The sequence below is a fragment of the Cydia strobilella genome, chromosome 8 (assembly GCF_947568885.1).
Source record: "Cydia strobilella chromosome 8, ilCydStro3.1, whole genome shotgun sequence".
Taxonomy (NCBI): Eukaryota; Metazoa; Arthropoda; class Insecta; order Lepidoptera; family Tortricidae; genus Cydia; species Cydia strobilella.
In genome coordinates this window covers 3876880-3901515 of record NC_086048.1, presented here as the reverse complement: position 1 = coordinate 3901515, position 24636 = coordinate 3876880, and the positions used below count along the sequence as shown (strand labels likewise).

General features: G+C 35.1%; 2 protein-coding genes across 3 annotated transcripts in view; one reads left to right on the top strand and one right to left on the bottom strand.

The window, feature by feature from the left end:
* The window catches only part of LOC134743454 (bone morphogenetic protein 1), a 477569-nt gene that overhangs the window by 91081 nt on the left and 361852 nt on the right, over positions 1-24636 (top strand). The window lies entirely within an intron of this gene.
* LOC134743453 (uncharacterized) overlaps positions 1-24636 on the bottom strand; it is a 93270-nt gene that overhangs the window by 32509 nt on the left and 36125 nt on the right. Inside the window, exons 1-2 of one of the 2 annotated variants that reach the window (XM_063676879.1) lie at positions 20491-20643; positions 7223-7315 (exon numbers count right to left, since the gene is read on the bottom strand). In XM_063676879.1, coding sequence (XP_063532949.1) covers positions 7223-7315; positions 20491-20571 — 174 coding nt within the window. In that variant the 5' untranslated portion in view covers positions 20572-20643. Of the gene's footprint in view, positions 1-7222; positions 7316-20490; positions 20644-24636 lie in introns of those variants that run through there. The other variant, XM_063676877.1, reaches the window with a different exon arrangement.

The window sequence follows — 24636 nt, the reverse complement described above, 5'->3', positions numbered from 1 at the left end:
CAACTACATGTTGCAACTTTCCCACGAGTTTTCTACAGTCATTTGAAACGAAATTTATTCGACAATTTTGACAGGGACGTAAAATAAAATCTTGGAATGAATGAATGTTAGAATTAAAATGCAATACTTAAGAGTGCAATAAAGTTTACGAATTATCAGTACTTAAACAGTGTGTGGATAATGGTGCCATGGATGGATAGATGGATTTTCATTTTCATTAGGTAAGTTGGAGTAAACTAACTTTTGAAATAAAAAGGGGAGCGGGGGCGGCTAGAAATAGCAGGGTTTTGAATTGAAAATGTTTCGAATGATTCTAAACAAATGGAACACAAATATTTTATATTATAGTGGGAAATATCGTTAAAAAGTAGTTCTCGAATTGCGTGACTGTTTTGAAAATAGACTATTTCTGCTACCATTTCTTTCCTGTTCTTGCATAATGATCTCTGGATAAACAAACGTATTTTCATTGACGCCCGTCTTATTATTACCTAATTAAAATTACGACTGCAAGTAAAACAGTATTTACGACGGCCTCTACATTTTTTGTTACGGTCGAACATCTAATCTAAGTACTTTTACTTTACGACCAAACTATTCTATGATGAATTATTGATCCAACTAGTATGTTAAGTGCTGTGACGAATCAGTCAGTTTAAACCAAAACCATTTGCTTGGTAACTAACTTTAATAATTAAAGCTGTGCAATAGATGAAGTGGAACGAACTAGAGAGAGGCTTGTGAAGGCTTCGAGGTATATTCAGAGGTAAAATATGATACCAATTTCATTTAAGTATCGGTACATCGCGTCCGTACATATTGATTGAATGCAACAGATTTTTATGTTAACAACGGATGGTATGGGGTTTTTGTTGGGAGTTGTTTTGTGACAAAAACTCACTTAGAAAGTCATCTCATACCCAAACATCTTAATACCATAATAGTGATCTCTCACTGAGTTGAAATTACATTGCACTATGATTATTTTTATAATTGATTATGTTAAAAGAACAATATTAACATGCATTTGACTTAACTACGAGCAATCACCATTTGTAATTGAAATGGGATTTAGTTGTATGTGTAATGTCGTGGGTAATTTAAATCCAAATAATGCATCTTAACTACTTAGGTATTACGACAGCCAGGAATGTTGTTAACTACTGACTGGTATAAACATAGGGCCGATATGAATAACCTTGATTTTATTATGATGCTTGCATTCAATACCTACCTATTGATCGTATCGTATTCACTGTTTTGTAAGTATACCTAATCATTTCCTGATTACAAAGATAATATTAAAATACTAATGAAAATTTACTAGTACTAAACTTCACATAATCGTACTACATAGCATAGATGATTTAAACGTACATTAATTAACGTGCAACATTATTTTATATGGAAAAAACACTGTTCATTAATTAAATTTACTTTGTTCTTGCTAATAATAGAGCAGTAATTCAATATTGTTGTGTAATTATGTATATCAAACGGGTAAAACAGTAATGTTGTATCGAGAAACCTAATAGGTTGGCCTAGTTCAGCAGCACGTAGCAACACGACTCAGACGAACGTGCCTAGATCATGGACTATTTTTGATCTATTAACTATACAAATAACTACAATTACTGATAAGTATATAACCTTAAGTTTTTACTAGAGCAGATCGTGACAAAATACTCATAATATTAAGTATACTAGATTCTAGACCGATATACTTAGAAGTGGGTATTCTGATACCTAGTTCTTTGTATATCGGTAATCAAAAAATATGTCCACAAAGCTGTGGAAGTTGAACTCAATGTAGTTATACTTTACACAATGTATTATATTTTAAAAGATTAGAGCATCCTGAGCATCCGTTTCTTACAACCAAATCTATAGTGATAAGGATGGACGTTAGCATGCTTAACATGCTAACAGTTAAATTTACATTATCTTGAAAAGTAAAATAGTGAAAAGTAAAGATCATTCTGTTTCAGTTCACTTAAAGAAAGAATACCTAATTAAAGCCCCGTTTGCCTCAATAGTTAAGTAAGATGTGTAAAATTTAAGACAACTTCGTGCTTCGAATTTGACAGGAAACGAGATGGCGCTGTACACTTACAGCTCCATACATTTTGCGGTAACTCTGATTGTCAAAAGTTGACGTTTGACAATTCAGTAACCGCAAAACATAGCATATGGCGCAGCGCAGCGCCATCTGCTTTGGATATCAAACTAAGGGCCACGTTTTTTCTTAGACTTTACCTCTCTATTCTATTACAATCTTTGGTTAAAGCTACATTCAAAAGTAAAAAGTGTGTGCAAATCAGTTCTTTAGTCATATTATGTTTTAATTTACTTAAGAAAGAGTTATTAAAATCCACGTACCGTGGAAGAAAGCAGACAGTAATTGGCAGAGGTGGCGCGACGGTGCGAAATATCTGCGATTGTCTCAAGTATAATTACTTTATGCGAAGATATTAGTGCCTGAATATCTTGGAAAGTTTATGTAGTAGCGCATAACTAAATTTTCTCTTAGTTTCAACACACTAATCTACATCGTGATGCAAATTTGCATGATCGCGTTTTGAAAAAATAGTTTAAATTTCTAGATGTAGGTAATAATATTTGTATATTCTGCCAATTTCTAAATAACTAAGCTTCAAAAAGGGGCAACTTAGACATGACCTAAATGAACAATCAACAGTCGGTGCCGAATACAGGTTTGTTCCTTTCGGCGTCGAGACCCTGGGTCCGTGGGGTCCTGGCGCTCTGAGTATCGATGGAGACCTTTCAAAGAGACTCAGGGACGTAACTGGGGACCGGAGAGCTGGCAGTTACCTCGCTCAACGGATCAGTCTGGCAGTTCAGCGGGGTAACGCAGCCAGCATCTGGGACCTTGCCGCAGGGGCATTTTTTAGATTTAGTTTAGTTTAGTTTTATTTTTATTTCGATTTATTGTAATTTAATTCAACGATATTAAATAAAATGAAAAAATAAGTTGTTTTTATTTATTGTTTTTGTACCTTATATATTAATTATGAAATAAATAATCATAATCAACAGGAACATATAATTTATGTTTGCTGTAGATATTAATTTACTTGTTAAAAACATGTCCAGTCTGTTTGTTTTAAATGAAATCCAAGTTAATTTATTTTAATCTTTCTATGTTTAACCATAAACAGATTTGATTTCGAGGCACCAGCGGCAAAAACCAATTCAATCGCAATCAAATGCTAATGTGATCAAATTTTCATTTGAGAATCGATCTCTTGTTTCAAATAGACGTATTTATTAAATCACAGCAAATTCTTATATCAATTTTAGAATTGTACTATAATGCAATGATGATGAATTGTACTATGATGAATTGGTAACGCATTGGACCGGCAATCCAAGGATGTGCGTTCGAGTCCCACGTTGACCAGAGTTCGTCGTTGATTTTTTCATTGTGATTGACATCTGTTGTGAATTTATAGATTATAAACTAACTTATTAAATAAAATAAAATAAATTATTAAATAGTTACCCCAAAATGGAAAGCGCATCGTCATATATCAAAATGAACAACAATAATACTACAGCACAAGACATGTCAATAAAAAGCATCGAAATAATATCTCTTTGTTATAGTGATAATCAACGATGACTTTCAATAGTCACGCTATCAATTACGATCAAGTAATTTGGTCTGTTTGTTTCAATAAAACGAATTACAGATAACACCAGACCCCCTCAATTCTAAGAGTACTCTGTAATTTTGTACAGTGACTGTTAAATTCATTCTTCCGTAACTTGGCCAAGGTTTGACGCTTCTAAATATTGATTTTGACGGTTTTAATGCCGATTTAAATTAGGTAGCTGTCAATGTTGGATTTGTTTAATACTTTGATCTTTATTTACATACAAGATATATACGGTACTACTTCAACGAAATTAATAACTAGTTTAAATCTAAAATAGGCCCTTGAGGTATTGTACCAAAATGCTGATGGCATTTCCTTGCTCTATCGCAATTCTGATACGCTGATACATTAAAAAAAAATTAATGACAGCCATTTCCAACTTTTTTCTTGTAATTGGTGTTCACCATACTAAACTCAAATAAATGACTTCTCTTTAAACTAACGAGGAAAACATTACCTATTGTTATTAAACACTTAATTGAGTATTCTGTCTACAGTGTCTACATTCTTCACATAAACAAAAATCTTACACAACGTAATGTTTGAGAAACAAGTAACTTGTAAATTAACGGTATTTGTGTGTAAAATAACAAGAAAGACGAGTTACTTAAAATGACAGCATTTATTTTATTGTTTACTACAAATGACGTCTCTTGAATCGAAGTCCGATGTACTTATACATAATTATGTAGGTACTTATTTTATACACATATCGCCAACTATTTAGCGGTCTAAAGTAATAAAAATCATTATAATCCATGCAGCTAATAAACCACACGAATTATGTAGGGCTGTGACATCAAGTGGCGCCATCAATAAATCCTACAATGTATGAATGTCATGGTCAGATCATAGAATTTGATCATTTCATGAAATGCCATTTTGGAATTGGTTATTGGTTGGTTAGGTTAGGTTTGACTTTTTCATAACCTGGCCAACCGATAATTTTATGAAATGCAGATTGTCACATCATGAAATGATCAATTCTTAAATTTAGCCACGGCATGCATATAGATTAACAGTCTTTACTTTAACTTGTTTCTAGTGTAACTAAACGGTGACAGCGGTTGAGTAACTGCAGTACTTGACTGCAAAACTCTTAACTAACCAAAGTTGCACCTTATGTCTTCAAAATAAGGTCGACAATTTGTCAGTAAACAGTATTGAAGATGGTACCTGTAGTCAGGCGGTGTTAAGGTCGGCTAACTCTGCGAACCAGAGCCAATTCAATTTCAAACACCCAAGAATGAGTTATCAAATTGTTTTTTAACTTTTTTGGCATAATGTCAAAGAAAAAGAGAGAGCCGGGGTTTTTTTGTTTTATTACTTAATTCACTTGAGCTAATAGTTTTTACGGTACTATTTTTAAGACATTTTTGTTGAATCCGATCATTAGATTTCGCTTTCGAGAAGTTAAATCTGAAAATAAGTAAAACGTTTTAAATAGGTGGGTGAATAATTTTAATCATGACTGTAAAGTTCTATTTTAAAAATCACTTTGTAATAATTTTTAGACAAAATCTTTAAAGTAAAAATCAAACAATAAAAGCTTTCGTTATAAACCCGTCAAGATAAACTTTAGTTGGGCAACTGGCGGCGCACGCGCGGCGTCGCCCGCTAAGCCAATCAGCGTCGAGGCCAAGAGTTCCACGAACTCCCGCGCGCACCCCATTGGCCGAAAAGCGCGCCAACTTACGAATACCTGATTTGAAAATGGAAACGTAAGCTCGTGCACGTGCGATAGTACTATACGTTGTTGTAGTTGTGCTTGGAGCAATAGAAAGTTTGTTTCAAATGTAATGAAACGAATCGTTGTTGTGTATTCGTTTGAGATATTGAAGAATAGAGCCTTCGGTTTAATTTGTATAGACCTTGTTTTAATAATTTAAACGTCATTGTTTTGCTTGTAGGTTAAACAATTGAAATATACTTAAATGCATGGTATAATTATACTAACTATGAAAAACTTGTAAGATTTTAAATACCTAACTGATAACTAACCCAATTATGAGTACAAAAATGTTGGTTGATATTTATCATTTATTTCAACGCCTTTACATTTACACCTCTTTTATATGATATAGGAGGCAAAAGAGCAGATGAATCGCCTGATAGTAAGCGATTACCGTTGCCCATGGACACCCCGAGGGGTTGTAAGTGCGTTGCCGGCATTTAAGATGGGAGTACGCGCTTTTTTAGAAGGTTTGAAGACGTCATTTTATATCCAGTTTCATTGAACACATAATACGCTTGTTTGTGGTAAATAGTTCTATTAATTTGAACGCAGACTGCAACTAATTTTCCGTAACATCAGATCGCCAAGACAAAGAGCTATAAAGCAAAGCGCCCTCTATCTATAGGTATAGCGGTTGCGCTAGAGCTAGAATTAAATCACGATCAGGGCCTATTCCGTAGGAACCAGTCCGTCCTGTTCCGGGGTTTAGCCGCGTAATAAAGTAGCTAATTTGAGCGTGCAACACGTAGCCATGACTTCTGTGAAAACTGTAAAAACACTAATTTCGTTTATATATTTATTTTTATATTTAAACAAAAATGGATGGATTAAGAGGTTCATATTTTCGTTTACTTTATTTTCTTATTTGTTTAAAATAGTTTAAATTAATGATGTACTTAAAAAAATACTTGTACAGACAGAAAGACAGACGGACAGTGGAGTCTTAGTAATAGGGTCCCGTTTTTACCCTTTGGGTACGGAACCCTATAAACACACAGGATCCAACACCCGATGGTCATTACGAATTGGCAAAAATGCCTTTTGGAATCAATAATGGCCCATTGGTGTTTCAGGGGGCAATTTACACCCAAGAACACTTGGCAATTGATATAGGTACACTTTTTTTGAAAAGTGGTCCCATGCATAAATTATGAACTTGTCATTTATTCAGGATAACAAATACAAATTTGTATAAAACTTTGTAGTTTTTCTTAAGTACATACATTGTTTCATAAGCTCTGCTTATATCAAAAGCACTTCGTGACGCGATAGATTTGTGTAACAAGAAGAGGGTCTCGAGCTCAAGCTCAGGGTCCGCGGCGAATAAGGCTCCGGCGGAGGCATTGTTCGAAAAGGTCACGTTTGATGGAGCGCCCGCGCAGAGGCCCGAGCGCGTTTAAACTTTACTCTTTGATCTACTTATATGGACTTTAATGCCTTGAGATAAAGTCAAAATTAGATCAAAATAAACCTCCTTTTAAGTACTCTGAATTAGAATGGTCATGCTTTTATTATTAAGTAACCAAGTTCCAGGTACTGCCAATATCGAAGAAAACTTAATAACTCGTTCAATAACGGAGTCTAAATTGTTTTTGATAATTATATTTTGTATAGGTATAAACTACGCACCAATAAAGTCGATGTTTTACACTAGCCATTTATTATTTTAATCGGCCATAAATTTCTCATATTCATCGCGCGACAGTCTTTTAACAAATACCTAACTAGCCATCGTAAACCGTTATTTTGCAAGACATCACGTAGGCAGCTGCAAAACAAATTAAACTAGTGGCTTAATGAGACTTACCTTAAGTGCGCAAAAAATGCAGGACGGGCCGAGGCAAGCGTGGCCAGACAGCTCGCGGAAGCTGCGCCGGAATATGTCCAGATGCCACAGCACCTGCGGACAAACGAATGGATTAACACTATGCTCGGTAAGAACAGTTGTATTAAAGCGACAAACAAGTTGTATAAGCTTTCAACGCAAATATCTTAATGGATGTACATAGGCAAGTTACGAAGTCACTCGCATGACAGAACCAATGTTCTTATTGGACCAAACCAGCTATAAAATATGACTACTTATTTAAAAATAAATAAATATATCCTGTATCCTGGTCACGGCACCAAACTGTTACATTTACGCATCATTCACAATAAAAAAAAACCCTATAAAACTAGATGAACTGTTAGGCCCTTTACCACTTAGATTAGTTATTTGGATTCGTGGTCTTTACATATTTAGGGTAGATAGAATTGAGAGTAGATCAATATAAATTTGAGCATAAATAAAAAAGCAAAAATGCTAAAAACGCAAGCAGAATATAGTTTTCTTCACTTTCTCAAAGTATCTATTTAAGCATCTGACAGAAAGTGTCATTTAAACTGATTTATCGTGCAATAAACACGACATGATGCATGATGCTTAAGGTTCACAATTGTAATCATTGCTTTTCATTTAAAGTTGCGTGTTAAGTAATTTCAGGAAATTCTAGCTGTTTGCCTTCCCTAGTCCCTAAAAAGCCGATTTCCTTCTGTTTGACTAAATAATAAAGTTACGTTATTGGATTGGGTCGTAAATTACCACATGCAATTTGCGTGACTCGTTGTCGATTCAAAGTTACGTTTAGTTTGAGTGACGTGAGATATTTTTCCACCATTGTTTATGAAAATCTTCCTCAGTTTCTAATTAAACGAACATGAATATCCGAATCAAAACACTGCTTGTTCAAAAATAACGGTACAGCTGATTAAGTTATACTTTCCATTAATTTATACCAACACATCTGTGGATGGAATACTGTTTGCAGGTTTTTCGTATCGATGGATGAATACCTATTTAGTAATTGCACATGTGTCAAAAGCAGCTGCATCGCTCCAAAGTATTAAACACCTTACAATGTATCTTACAATTCAACGCTTTGGCTATTATTTAAGTCTTAAATTTATGCTATTTATAATTATTTTGCTATGCGCTACTCGAAGCATATGTCGATCGTAGATAATCATTAAACATATTGCGTTTCTTATTAAGTGCATGATTGGGTTTTAAATTAATCATGCGACAGTTGCTTGAAAAAACGTCGCGTCATCTTTATATTTTTCGGCAGAACGGTGGTTGGTTTTGAATTTTTGAGGTGTTTTTCTTGTGATTATGACGTTAGATGCAGTTCGGTGCGCGTGGCGAGCGTCAGGTGCAGGATGACATGTGACGTCGCAAAAAATGTATGAGCTGAGGTGTTCCGGCGATCGCCCTCGAAAATGTAAGGTTACTAGCCGCTAAGTAAGGCGCTTTAATAAAATAGGGAGAATTTATCACAGGTGGATACGCTAATTCTAAGCTTCAATATGATACATTGTTAAAAACACGAAGTTCGTCGCAAAATCAGAATCAAAAGATTTATAAAGGAAAAAATATTTTTCAAACACGTCCTTAAAATCATAAAATAACTAATATTGCGTATACATTTAGCTTCTGATAGAAAACCAGGAGCATATCCTACTAGTTAGACCAAGAGAAGTCTGCAATGATTTCGACAGCACACGCAGTGCAAGTGTCACTTATACGTCATCATTTAATAGAAGTTGACGTTTAAAATAACACTTGCACTGCGTATGCTAACAAAGTCGTTGCTGACTTTTCTTGATATATCTAAATTTGATTTGATTATCATTCGCTTGTATTTTTATGCGAACATGACGCACTAAGTTGGCATTGGCAACTTGTTTGAATGAAGACAGTTCTAGGCAGATATACAGGAGGGCGATTCGAGCTTTATCCAGAAATGTCACTAACTAATATTCAAAAAACCAGTTCATTATTATAGACCTCTCAAAACGAGGCGAAGCTATCGGTTACAAAAATAATGATCACACAACACATAACGCCAACACATTTCCTGTTGCAACCTACGAAATTGAAGAATTTATTATCATAATAGTTTTAACCAGTTTAAAGAGACCCACTTCAGATAAACTAGAGTCAGTATTCAAGTGGCTTGCTAAATTGGTTACTATTGATGTAGGCATCACTTCACTCTCAGGTTGATAATACCACTTTATATAGATCTCTTTCAGCTAAACTTGGCTCCACTTTATTTAGACCTCTTTCAGCTAAACTTGGCGTAGTATTATAGAGGCTACTTATAGTGGTTGCTTCGAAGTACGCCTTGAAATAAAATTGTCATATAAAACCAGTATAAATCGATCTTTTCGAGCGTAACCAGATGTAGTATCAATGGCTATTTAAACTGGTTGTAGCGGCATATCTAAGGTTATTATAGGTATGATGAAGTGTCGATATGGTTTGGTTAACAGAGCATAACTGCCTACGATTTATGAGAGCCCTAATGATAGGCTATTATTGAACATGTACACATTAGACGCTAACAGTTAATCACATATCATTTTAATTACCTGCCGCCGTTAACGTCTACTTAGAAATGTCATTATTAGACGAAAAAATATTATACTAAATCGTATTTTCAACCACATATTTGTCAATAATGGAAAAAACTAATGCGTCTTCATAAAATGAGAACTTGTGTCACATAATTACTTAAAGCGCCTACCTATACATATAGTATGTAATATACCTGTCTGTTGAAATTCTATATTCATTTTCTTCGTATTGGATGGTATATATTTCTTCTATCTCTGCTTTGATCATCAATAAAGGGTACCTATTTATCTCGGAAAAGTTTAAGTATTTCCTGCTATTTAAAATGTATAATTACAAACTAGCAAGCATCCGCCTCTTGTAATTGATCACTAATTACAAGATTAATATAATCAATTTGTTTAGCTGGTATTACTCTTTGCTGGCGATGCCTTTTTGTTTGTATTTGACCAGATTAGGAACTTAGCCTGTTATTCCAAAAAAGCGTACCTATGTTTAAAAAACAAAAACGGCACCTACGTCTGTTTAGTTTTTATTAAGAACTCCCCTTGCAGCGCCCTCTATCCGTGTAGTTCACTAAGTTATCCAAGGACTTGCGAGCACAAGCACCAGTGTATCGTGATCTCGAGACCCATAACAATTGTATGTAATCAAGGATCACTTATACTGGTTTTCTGAACCTCGATCACTCGTTGGCAGTTGGAATAACCTTCGTGTTCACCTGTACAGGTAAATTATACGATATTCGCGATTGTTTGATGGCAGGTGCGCGCGCAGATGCGCGAACGCTGCCTTAATCCCATACAGTGCATCATTATTTTTTTGGTTCGTGTTTTAGCAATTTAATACGTTAAAGAAATGTATGGGAGCTTGTATACACGTGTTTTTTGCTCTTTGAATATAGACATTGGAAGTTTAAATAGGCCTCCAATCTTTTTTCCATATTAACTCTTTCAGTGCCCAGCGCCCCAGTTCCAATACAAAATGAGCACACTTAGCGTGTTCTTGGCAATAAATGTATTACATTTTCGCATTATTCATATTACGAGTATATTGGTGCGATGCACGTATAAGCTATAAGGTTTAAATCGAAGTGGCCGGTTGTATTTTAATATTTTGAATTTGACATACATATACATAAAGGGAGTTAAACAACTATAGTAACTTATTGTGTGCGATTCATTTGACCACTATGAAACATTTTTAGCCTTAGCTAAGCTATAGTGCGACATAAAATAGTAGAAATTACATAAAATGGAACTAAACATTTTCCATAGTAAATTGTTGCCATGTTTAAGCATTTTACGTCAAAAATGTGACAGTTACGTAGGAAGTGGCGCCCTCAATAATTTTCTACAATTTTTTGTCGGACTATAGCTATAGCTAATGCGAATATGCCAATTAAGTAACAGAATGTTGATAGTCAATTTTAATTTAGTAATCATTTAAATACGGTACATGAGTATTAATGCAGTTCTAATTTAATTAAACCTTAATGAAGTAATGAACCAATTATTTTTTATGATATTGTTTTTCCTTATATAAATAAATTACTGCCAATTCGCTAATAGCACGATGCTACTATTACTATCTCAGCAACATGCTGAAATGGGGCCACTTCGTGACACTTTATTTTCACTATCTTATTATTTTATTATATACCTTTAAACGAGCAATTCTTGTATATATGTATGTATATATATTTCGGGGATCTCGGGAACGGCTCTAACGATTTCGATGAAATTTGCTATATGGGGGTTTTCGGGGACGAAAAATCGATCTAGCTGGGTCTCCCAGATATTGTCTATTGTCTGTGTGTTTACGAATAAAACGTATTCTATTCTATTTTATTACGTTTGCAACTTGCATTAGGTAAGTAGTAAGTATTAATAGGTACATTGTAAAAAAAACGTTAATTAACAAAACTATGACTGTGAATATTAAATACCTAAGGAAGGTGTTTGGGAAACACAAACAGTATAAAATGTTTTGTTTTGCAGCTAGTTAAACAGTACATACCTATTTAGTCACATCTCTTTTCTTTTTATTGTGACATTTGTGACATTTACAAAATACCTACCTACTTGTGCTTACGATAAACAGGCCTGGGTACTTAGGTACTCCACAGTAGCGTCTCCCAAGCGACGGCGCGGCGTCTAGCCGCTCGACGACGCAACGTTGGCGCGACTGCGCAGCGACCAGCGACGCCATTTTCCATAACGCTGACTAGACGCTGACGCTCAGAAGACGCTAGTGTGAGGTGGCCCTTAAGTTTACGGTACTTCCTTGGCTATGCAATCTACGTAAGTACGTAGCTGTTATTGCCTATTGCCTACGCAGTCTCAGTTGAACCATTATAAATCTGCTCTTCGCTAAAGCATAGATGTTACAGATCTCAAGATCACTTTACGCTGGTTATTTGGAAAAATTATTCAAAGGGTAGGGAACATGGTGAGGTCTGATTACGCGCAAGGAATGACAGATGCTCGCGCCAACCATCAACATTTCCGAGAAATTGATAAAACACATTTTTCACTCGCGTAACTAGGATGTGTACTACCACCACCAGCCACCAGCGATGGCTCATTTATCCAATGTCCACTTATAATATACCTATAGGTACTTGATAAAAAAAAAAGGACTACGCTGGGACGGTAGGACAGTGCAACAATTATGTACCTGCTTTTGATGTATAAAAGAGCGAGCTCATCGCCAACAAACTGCTCCGCAGTTTGGCGAAACATTGTATTATGGTGCACATGTTGTATTTTCCATGTTATTATCAATAAAAAAAAATAAAAAAACTAGGTACAGCCGAGAATAAAAACTTTAACTTAATTATTACAATATGTACAAGACTAACTAATAAACGTAATATTTAAATATGAGTGTTGTTAATTAAATAATGTACTTCGAATGTTTTCAAAAGTGTGACCGTATTCTGTGTATAGTATTTCGTAAAGTGTAAATAACGACACTATCGCTCAACAATCGTCTAAACCCTTACGCACACAAACGCGCGTATTGTGAAATACTGAAGCTATTTTTCGTCAAGCGCTAAGTGCTCCAGAAAACCGCGCGGTGTACTTTTAACTTTAGCGCGTGACAAACAGATAAAAATACCTCACAAATGGAAAAGGACTAAAAATAAAGACTATATAGAAACGAAATTGATAAGAACCTTTACAGATTACATGTGCTTTAAACAAAATGTTAGCAATTTTGAATTAATTGCTCTTGTATTGGCATTTTAATTAGCATCAAAAGTAAAGGGTTATAAAAATTAGGAATATAGCCGGCACACGCCTTTGAGCCACCGATTTTAATTCATTTCTAATAACTAATAACATTTGATGGGTGGAAAGATAACAATAATTACGCGGTATAGGCGCAAAGTTAAAATATTCATAGCACACTTAAAGTGCTAAATGCAAAAATACTTAAGTAAACGTATTGAAATGCAGGTAGTTGACTGATTAAAAAAATACACCGCTTATTAATCTTAGCAAGCAACTTGCTCAAGACCCATAACATGTATGAATGAGTACCTAGAGTCAGGAGTAAAGCACGTTAGACCGGGACGTGATGCTTTCCATAGAAAACGAAGCTCCGGAAGCTCCGGGCCGGACACGTTACTCATATTAGGAAGATTAACTGCAGATACAGTTGACTAATAGTAGTAACAGTAGTAACTGCTACTACTCAAGTAGGATAGGTAAGGTATACATTAGGTACATGCATTTGCAGACATTGGGGATCCGTGATAACTCTACCATGAAGAGTTTCTTGTCAGAAGTCAGAACCTCATCCACATCCTTATAAACTACTTTACCCTAATACGCACATAATCCGTAATCGTATCTCTTTTAAAAACACCTTATATGTGCGGATGAAATAAATTTCTCTCATTATGAGATCAGCAGAATCTCTTTCGTATCTGAATAGAGTTTTAAAGTGCTGATTCCACGTGCCTATAAGAAGCAGTAGCATACTATCTACGTAAATCAAAACTGTTCTTCCCATGTACCAAGTGCATCACGTACTCAACCAGTCAAGCATGCTCTCTGATTGTTATACCTAGTTAACACTCAAGGTAAGCTTTTATATTGGTTTGTGGTGATGCGAGTGAAAACACAGTAGCTTACGAGATACTATGTGAAGCCTTAACGAGGGCTGTCACCGCAAGAAAAGGGCGTATTATAGATTCATTTTGCTTAGACTTATGCCCTTTTGAAGGCGGTAGGCGCTAGCGCATATAACGGGACGACGGCTACTAGTTCGTAATCATCATGTGTATATAGTTCTGCTATCTTAAAAACATAGTTATTGTCAATCTAATGTAAACGCAATAGAGTACACTTTTCATCGTGTTGTTCAGAACGAAGGGAGCTTTAAGTTTACTGTAAACACGTGTTGTTTATTAGCAAAATAGAACAATAGAGATGATAAGTTAGCACTTGAGTTTATCGCATCTCCTTTTTTGCCACGATTCGAAATAAGGGCTGTTTCTCGATAAAACTGGCGCTATGGCCACTTGACAACATAAAAAAAGAACCTTTCAAATATTTAGTCATGTTATTTATTGCTATTTGACCTTGTTAACTATGAAGATAAATCACTGCATTTTTGAACTGTTGAAAAGTGCTATTCACTATCTGCATCTGTAATGAATTACTTGACAAATACTATCCTGAAGGCAACTACAGGAAGCCTAGTCAAGATGACAAATGCCCATCGAAACATACACGTAAATGCCATACAGTCTTGTGACTCGTGATTTCCATACAGTCATTATTGTATGGAAATCATCTGACTTTTCATAGCATCTGTCATCCCGATAAATTTTTATTATTCGTTTGGCAATTATCATCTTAGCTAGGCCCCCTAAACAATAAGTTTTATCTTGACCCTTAACTACTAGTTATAAGACGGGTTATTTTTTGCAATAATTTTTTTAAAACCATATAAACACCGATTAAAGAAATCTAATAAACGATTCGTGTGAACACTATTAATACCGACATTAGTAACTTTTTACCGTATAATCTGCGCTCGTTGGCAGTTTTTTCGACACAAATGAATCACGTAAGGGTCAGTTTACACGTTTTTGTGCGAGGGAGAGCAGTGATGCGTCCCACGTTGAATGTATAATATATATAATGTAAAAACTACGATTTGACGCCTTGTGAGTTTCGTGGGAGCGTACAGAGTACAATTTATCGTACTAATCGCCCAGTAATCTGTCTTAAGCTAAACTAGACGTTTGGATCTTTCTTTTGAATGTGGCGTTGAGCAACCGAAGGCGTATTTTCTGTAAACATTACATTGTGGGGTGGAAATTAAAAAATACAATACACGTTATCCGATTCTTCATAATAATTAAGAAAACTATTTTTTTTTAAATATGCGAGTATACTCTTATTTGTGAAAAGGTTCCTCACTAAATAATTCATTGAACTAGTAAGATGAATGTAGATCATTTCCATCTATCTTTATCAATTGAAGCTTGCGTCGATTGATAGGCCAGTTATCAAGTAATGAAAAAATTTTTTGCAGCAACAATTAGTTATTAAAAAAAATCGACAAACAGAACGTGCAATAGCAAATAGAAGCGTCGCCCGCGCATCGCAGACGGAAGTAGATTTGAATCAAAATATAGACTTCCCCTGCGGAAGCCGCGCCTGCACTTTTACGTCCGACGGCACATTTTACTGGCGATAAAAATTAGGCAACGATTACGACAAAAATATGCCAATAGTTTTATAACGTATAAACTGTAATATATGTCATATATTAAAGAAAAAGGTTTGTAATATATCTGCCCGCGCAGCGTGGTTTCCCCTATCACTAAGTCCGTCACTTTCGCACTCACATACTTGTTAGAACGTGACAGGCATGGTGATAAGCGTACCGTGCTACGACTCCTGGTTTTAAAACATCATTAACGCAAACTCTAATGAAATGAAACAAATTGGCTTTGCATTTTGCGAAATTATCTCAACGAAATTTATCTTCTCTGTGTATAATAAGACCTCTTGTCTGTATAGTATATGATAAGGTTCCTGACCGAATTTTAATTCATCTTATTGCATTTTTTTAAACGATATTTTCTGCTCTATATAGCACAGGTAGGTTTAGGTTGGGTTAAAAGTAAACCCAAGAGTTATAACTACCAGACACATATGAAAGGTTATTCTCACTTAATTATTTAAAAACTTACTTCCCGTCTTGACTATAGACGAGGCAAAATCCTGCCAGAAGATCAAACCTACATATTCTTATTGTTATATTAGTGTTGGACTTTGTCTTTTGGCCTTGGTATGTTTATGTAGGATCAGCACCTGTGTGACACAATTTGCTTACATATAAAATACCGGTCGTAGGAGCAAGAAAGAAAGATGTAGCTATTCTTTTCTCACGTATGTACCTATCATATACATATTTTGTACGGCTCTACTAGCGTTATCTTATCTATAATACGATCTTGTTTTGTTATAGAGCAAGCCCTATTGTGAAAGGCTTTCGAATAAATCGAGAAGTGCAATTTTGTAAGATCAATTTAATATTACACTATCAATCAGTACATTATCTTTTTAACCGACTTCGAAATTTCGAAAAGAGGAGGTAAGCAATTCGGTTGTATGCTTTTTTCATATAATATTTTACCTTCATTTTAAACATTTAATTAGTTTTGTTACTCACAAAACAAGAATGATTCTCCGTTTTAGCTTCGTTTTGTCACACCGGTGGACATAGGTACTTTGGTTTTAAAATCAAAACCGTTGGCAGTACTTAAACAGTTTAAGTTAAACTTGTCCATGTCTTTTACACAATTTTGTTATAGTTGGTAAACTCGTTCGACAGCTAAATAAGAGCAATAACAGAGCGAGTTAAATGCTCGGTAATAGCTGGTTTTGTGGACACCCGACAATTTTGTCGGCCCGGTTGTTCCGATGCTGTCGAATTTATTTCAGGCAAAATGGAAATTATAGTTATATATACTTACAAAAAGCGACGTTTAGACTAGCAATTTTCATTACATTGCGGTATCTGATCAAGCTTTTGAATGCAGTTTACCTTAGTAGTCGGTAATTGTAACGTAAATTGCATGCACGATCCTGCTAGTCTACGCCTCGCTAAAAAGTTTAGGTTGGTTCACAGATAGGTATTTGATAAAAATAATCTGCAACAGGCAGGCCCAAACGGAGATGGCGGGATGACCTGGACAGCTTCCTGAACAACTGGCCGGAGGAAACAGCAAATCGGGAGTCGTGGAAATCAAGGGGAGAGGCCTTTGCCCAGCAGTGGGACATTTAGTAGGCTATTAAAAAAAAAAGGTAGGTAAGTTAAACGCTCTTATTTTCAACGGCTGTTAAATGGGCGAATCAACTTTTGGACCGAAACAATCTGTCCAAAACATTTAAACTTCAATCGAAAATTTAGGTGAACTTTATAAAAATATATGATTATTCTATAATATTATGTTCTTTTGTTATACACAAGCTATTTGGTCTCTGATAGACCTAAAATTTAGACAAGTATTATTAAACTTTTCCTAGCTGTATAAGTATCTATATACCACTATTTGTATACTTTGATGCATTTTTTCATCGTCTACTAATGATGCTGTACAAAAAGAGATAAAGAAAGAAAGGTAACGGCTTTCAATCCGACTTGAAATCGATTATTTTTGTTAATTTTATGAAAGAAAGTCAAACGTTTCTGGCCATAAGTTAATCGGCGAATAATGACTTCATCGAATCAAATTACGGATACTGTTACGATTATTACTTAGTCCATTGATTGTGTAAGCGCAGAAATAAAACACCTTTTGTGAAATCTGTTTATTATTACTCATTTAAGATTTTTTGTTAAATGATTTAATTTAACTTTTTAACTTCCAAAGCTATTTAAGAACATGATAAAGGACTTATTATTAAGCAAAACCAAGTTGGTATTCACTCGTACCAAAATTTGTTCTATAATTATAAAAAAATTGAGAGCTGCTTTATTCCATAAAGTGTAACGTAATAGTTTATTTATACAAGAAATATATTGACCAACAATTGAAAACAAAATCAAAGGGGTCAAATGTTATCAACACAAATAAGGTTATGATAAGTAAGTTAATTAGAATAGAAAGAAATATTCTATTGTTATCAATTATCACACTTCCGACAGTAACGGTAAAAATAGTTTACTAATAAAACTTTGTCCATTATCTTTGTATTTGAATTCACCTATGTAGTAGCCAGTATTAGTATTAAAAGCCCAATTTTCTTGTTTCCTCGTGTAAGTTTATTTATTTAATGTTTGCCATCAGGTGTAATATATAAGAAAACTTATTGAAAAGCATGACAATATAAACGAATTGCTCGCGTATTCACCCAATAACACGCAGACACAACATGCATATGAAAGTAATTGCCTACATAATCTTAAACTACGTAGTTTACAAATCAATTCTGCCACCAACCATTATAACATTATATTTTGTGTAGTTCTTGGTATAAACCCCACTTTCTTGAATGAATGGATATTTGCATTAAGAAGAATAAAATATGCAATTTATCTGCTATTTTTAAATCTGAGCCGCGCCACATGTTCACCAGTGACCATACATATGTATAAGCCGAAAGAACCGCAAGCGGCCGGTTTCGGCCGCCGAAAACGGCCAATTTACTTTTTATACATATCAGAGTAATGAACAAGTTTCTACGATCATTAAAAAAAAATTAGTGCCACCACAAATCTGCTGATTCCTGGTAAAGATCATCGTTTGCGACACGCAAGTCGTTAGATGCATAATGATATAGGTGTCTATTAACACTTAGGTCCTATACCTTTTAACACAGACCTACTAACTTATTTACCTTACATTTCATTCAAGGTTACTACTACTTCTACTAGCTACTAAATATTCTTAAAAATATTTAATTTTTTTAATCACTGAAACTATATATTCAACATTTTGTGTTCTCATTTCTCAGTATTGTATTATCTTTTGAGTTAAAGCACGTATGTGTCTTCAAAATACCTACATACAAGATGTTAAGAGTATTCAAAACAGACGTAATCCTTCATACGTTATCTCAAGAAAGTCAAGAAGCATTCATTATTCTTTTAATGTTACTTCATAAGTCACAAAATTGATAAGACACCAAATATTCGCGTTCAAGAATCATTGATCATATTGCTAAGTCCCGTGTTGCTTATCAAAAGTAGCCATTACAATTACCAATAAGGAAATATGTCCATTAATTATAGCAATTAAGGAGTACCAATTAAAATTAGATAATTATGACTCCTTTTCTATTATAAATATCGATTTTCCCTCCTTTACCAACGCATACAATTAAAAACCGACCCCATTAGGGTCAAGTGTAATGAATCTTACATTAAAAGTCAAAGAAATCGTTCCATTTACGCATCATTAGTGGTCACTAGCCGAGACGAACTTTGCCCCAAGGCACCGTCCGTCCAAAACACGCACTCAAAAATTGCCCTAACCCATTTTAACGAACATCCCTATTTTAAAATAGGGAGAGCGTCCATCCGAAACGACGGTCACTCCGTTTTTTTTGTACCTGCGTACCTGTACAAAATCCCTGTATTTATATACATATAAACAATGCGTCTGTCTCGCTTCCCCGAACGGGAAAACGAGGGTTTATTATGCTTTCTCTTTTACTCGAACGCGTTGATGTCGTTTGCATGAGAAGGGAATTGTAGGAAACGCAAAATCACAGAGAAATCATTTTTGAGGGTGTCCTAACTCCTAAGTATACAAATGACAATAAATATGAACTTACATTTGACGTTCCAAATGAGGACTAAATGTGTTGATATCATTCATATCATTTATTGATACCGTTAGTAATTAATAAATACGTAATTAGTTATTAAATATGAGTAATAACGCAATGCTTATCATTTTTAATGCAATAATGATTCAAAAACTTAATGTATAATTAGTAATGATAAGCGTAATTATAAATATTCCAAAGGCGAAGTAATAATTCCTATGCAAATATTCCAACGATCAACAAGACTATACGAGTGAATAAGTTACCACACAATCCAAAAACTACCACCACGCACTTTCAACTAAAGGATTCAGAAAGCATGTCATTTCTTCCCGTATACTGCTCGATTCAGTCGTTTATTTTAAATCAAAGGCTGCAGAGGGCCGGGAGGAACAGGAGAGGAGTTCGAGGGGGAAGGGAGGCGGGAGAGGGGATCAAGATTGTGGCGCGGGCGCGGAACCGGCTCTTACAATAATATTTTAACTTTTATATACGAAAACTAACTAGGCGCTTTTCCATTTACAAAATGAAAGTATTGTTTACATTTAAGATCAAGAGTGATTTGTATTTGATGGACATAGAAGCCTTAATTCTACCTATTGTTCGAAAATTTAACAATAGACGCTAATATATAATAAAAATCATGCATGGGCGTATCAAAAGTTTAGTTTGAAATGAGATATATAAACTTTATGTAGTAGTAATTGTTCTTAGAATTAGTAGTAATAGATGCTTTCTATAAATCACAATAGTAAAAGAAAATTTCAAAATGAAATGCAAATTTTCCCTTCTTGTTTACTTACGAGTACACGATAGTAGAAGGAAAATAAGTGCAACATGCATATACCTAGTTGTTTACTATAAACTCACCTTAGCACTATGGTACAGGGCACTATTCCTAGTCATCTTAGCCTTTGTCATTATCACACAGTTCTCATCACAGCACTTCATAAACTTTCATGTTGACAATCCATTTCTGCCCATGGGAAAACGGAGTGAAACGCGAACGCGGTGTTTACTATGGGAGCTCGGACGTGGGAGTGTGGCGCTGCGTACGCGCCGGCGATCGCCGCGCTTCCAGTGGCAAGTACGGGAACTGATCAACATGGAACTTGCTTTCTCAACCTCGTATTAGCTTACCAATCTTACCATGATCGAAATATTCGAAGGCTACAATTTGAAACCCTAAATTTGGAACTTAAAGGTTACTTTCTGGTTATCTGTAAGGAATAAACAGTGAATTTTGTAACTGAGCGAAGTTTTGTAGTACACTAGCGCCGCGTGCGGCTAGCAAAGAAAACAGCGGAAAATAAGAAAAACGGAAAATAATTATATACATGTGGCGTCTCTTTTACTCCATTTTGATAACCGGAGAGCGCGAATGCGAGGCAAAAAGCGTTCGGAATAGATATGGTCAACTCTGGGTTTCCAGTTTGTCTAGGATCCAAGCGAGAATGAGCTTTCTGATGTTGTTTTAAGAACTTTCATATACATTTTAAGAATAAGTTGGCGTAAGGCTTTTGTTTTAAGCGGCCATTTTGATTCTCGTGACGTCACAGCGCCCGCGGGAGCGCGGGAACGCTGATGACATAAAAATAGGGATAATTATGGGAATATGAGGATAGGTCATTAGATTTTTTTGAAAAGGATGTGAAAGATTGTCTAGTGTTTTTCAATGTTTTATTATCGCAGAGTGGCTGTTTAATCTTAGATTGAGTAAAACATACAATACCTACAACCAGTTTTATACAATCTTTACAAATACAGTATGTTGCTAGATAGAATTATGTATTTTGATTAGCTAGGGGGAATCCGGAAAATTTGCTTCAGGTGGGTCAACATTTTTTCTAGTATGAGTTAAGAGCGTCTTTTCCGTGGACATCATAAACTCACGGCGACGTTAAAGCCTAATTTTCTTACTTTATCTTTATGGGCATGTTAAAATTTACTTCTTAAATATTTTACGAAAAAGTTTTAGAAAAATGTATCCCACCAAAAATATTTTTATGTAAAATGTTGCCAAGACAAAACCATAAGGCTCGCACTGTCAAAAAGTTATCAGATCTCTTGTAGAGCCAAGCTTCTAACTCTACAAGCCCTAATTTCACAAACTCTACACCTTAGCCAAAATATGTGGCTTGGCCGTTTCGGGTTTTTTAAATATGAATAAAATCTGAAGTATAAAATTAAAAGCTATGTAATTGAAAATTTGTATGCTTAATAAGTCCACTAATGACATCATATCCCGAGAATTCTGTTTATCTGGTATAATCCAAACCCAAGTTATGAGGGTTGAAACAAACGACGAAGCGCTTCGAGAAAAGGTAGGTACTAGGTAGTGCTCTTGCGCTTCGCTTTTCTCGTCTTGGCGGGGGCACTGCCGTACCCCCAGATCCAAATCGTAAACTTTTGTAACATCCACAGAAAAGACGCCAGTTTTCCCGGATGTTTTTGACTAAGTCAATATTGTAACATTTGTAACCGTGTATAGGTACATATTGCCCCTCCACAAAGTTTCTACATAAATACACGTGTAGGTAGCAAACCAAAACATAATCCATCTACCGTACGCACGCCACAAAAGACGGTCGGAGATCGTATTATTGTGCAAGGGATTCAATCAAAAATAATAATAATTCGTATAGTATAACCTGCCTTGAGTTTTTTTGGACGCGAGCAGGTGGGATGGGAAAAAAAAGGTTCGTTAAAGTGAGGGCTAAGGCGATCCACTGATCCCTTATTTAAGTCGACGGTGTTATTATGATGTCTAAGTTAGGTTTCTTTTATTTATAAACTTGCGAGAATTTTAATTAATTTTCTGTTGACGTAACCAAGGTTTGATGTTGAAATTTTTGCGCCAGATAGAAAAATTTATAGTTTAATGAAAGAAAATAAAGTAGGTATCAAATATCCAATGCTGTTGTAATAAATACTTCAAGGATAATGTCAAAAATTTAAGTGTATAATTCTTGTTTTTACAGCTTAATTCTAAGTCATCATCCTGTAGGTATGTCAAGTACTCAGTACATACATAAACGTTTTTAACGTGTATTATCTATATACTTCAAAAATTTATTGATCGTTTAATATAGTACTTAATTATGTCTTTAATAAAAAAGTATACTTAATGTTCTACTGCTTGCACACTGCCCGTATAATTAAATCAATTAATAGACAATATTGAGCTCAGCTTTTCAATAAAAGCCTTGACAGATATGAAACTTTTGTCTCAGCAGCTCAGCACACGTGCGAGCAATTAACTACTTATATATAACTACTTAACTAAATGCACACCTACGCTATTACACCTCAGATCATGCTAGTAAAAGTATACGTTGATACGTTTGAACTCATGAATTAACTTGATAGGTAGGCCTATCTAAATAGATACTACAGCAAATTTGAAAAACTTAGGCGCGAACGACAGATCGCCCATATAAATTATGAATTCTGCCCCTTTTTCTGCTGACAAATTTCAGCAAACTAACAAAGGCTTAATCGGAGAAATTATAAGGGTAATGAGAGAGACATAAAAAATCAGACCAGTTGTCTTCAAAAACACCACATGTATGTCTTGTAACTGATAAGTGATGTGTATGCATATGTACATTAAACCGGTGCAGTTACAGAAAATATTTTATAATGTTTAGGGTATAATCAATGATTTTATGTAGGTATTAATATTTTATCATACATTAAGCTCCACTGCATAAACATGGTGTGCCAAATACCTATTATATATCGAGTTACACGAGTGTGTCCTATTTCGAGTCGCTACTCGTGTTTAGTGCTCCGTACATAAGGGATCACTTCGGCCTTGCAAATCGGCTAAATGCGTTTTTCTCAGAGACTGTTTGACGTAGATACCTAAAATTTGGAATAGTTATAGCAACTACCAACACTTATTCTGTGAGTCAGTCGAAAGCGTGCATTTAGATTTATTCATTTCAAAATATGAAATTACAATATAAATTATTTTACACTAATCTATACGAATTTATATTATGATCGTTAAGTAGGAAATAACAATTGATTATAATTACACAAATTTCGAGCAACACACAATTTAAAAACCATAAGGTCCATAAGCAAACAATTAATTCTAGTATCAAAGACCAAACAATACAAATAGGTGTAAGTATAAGAATATAGTTCTATGACGTGACACGTTATATTACTAATAAGCTTAATTTCTAAACGGAAAACACCACAAAGCTAAGCTCAAAAGCTCCCTTCAGAATAATAATCTAATTTCACGCTTAATCCCGAGCTCCGGGTACAAACGCGTAAAAAACCGAGCGAGATTCCCGTCTATAAGTAGCGAGTCTATTACTTATTTTCATTCCTGAGTAATTGAGGTCTTGGCCCAATTACCTACGTTATCGTTAGTACAGTCAGCTACAAATACGTAGTCCAGAGATTTAAAATTTGTTAAAACAACTGAATTCAGATATTTTAATGATAATCTATAACAATACCACAGGGCGGACATGCTATACATCAAAAATCACTTGCGTTTCTATGTGTGAACGGCACGTCTGTACACGCGTCATGCGTTATTGTGTGAGTGTTAGTGGGTAATCTGATATGACGGCGCGCTGCGCACCCGCCGAAGGTAGTCGAATATAATTGTCAATGTGATCGGCCGGTGTTTGATTTGTCTCCGTTTTCGGCTCCCTTTTTCGAGAAATAACAGTGAGTAAGTTGCTTAAAAATAGTACTGAGCGGCCGGCAAACGGCCGTCAATCTGCTGTCGCGGGGCGAGGTAATTCGAGTCGGGGCGGGGCGGTGCGTGGACGTTCTGTATGATAATACTATTACCAGTATTACTTATTCTGTGACAATACCGCACTTCTGAAAGTCCTTTTGCCACTACATGTGTTGGTATTAAAATCTAATCATAAATAAGTCAAATATCAAAGAGAACGACTTTTTGTATTTTATTCAATTAAATAGTACCTGTAACTATTGTTAAAACTATGAATTAAATAGGTGCAGTTTTGTCTGAGTTGTCTC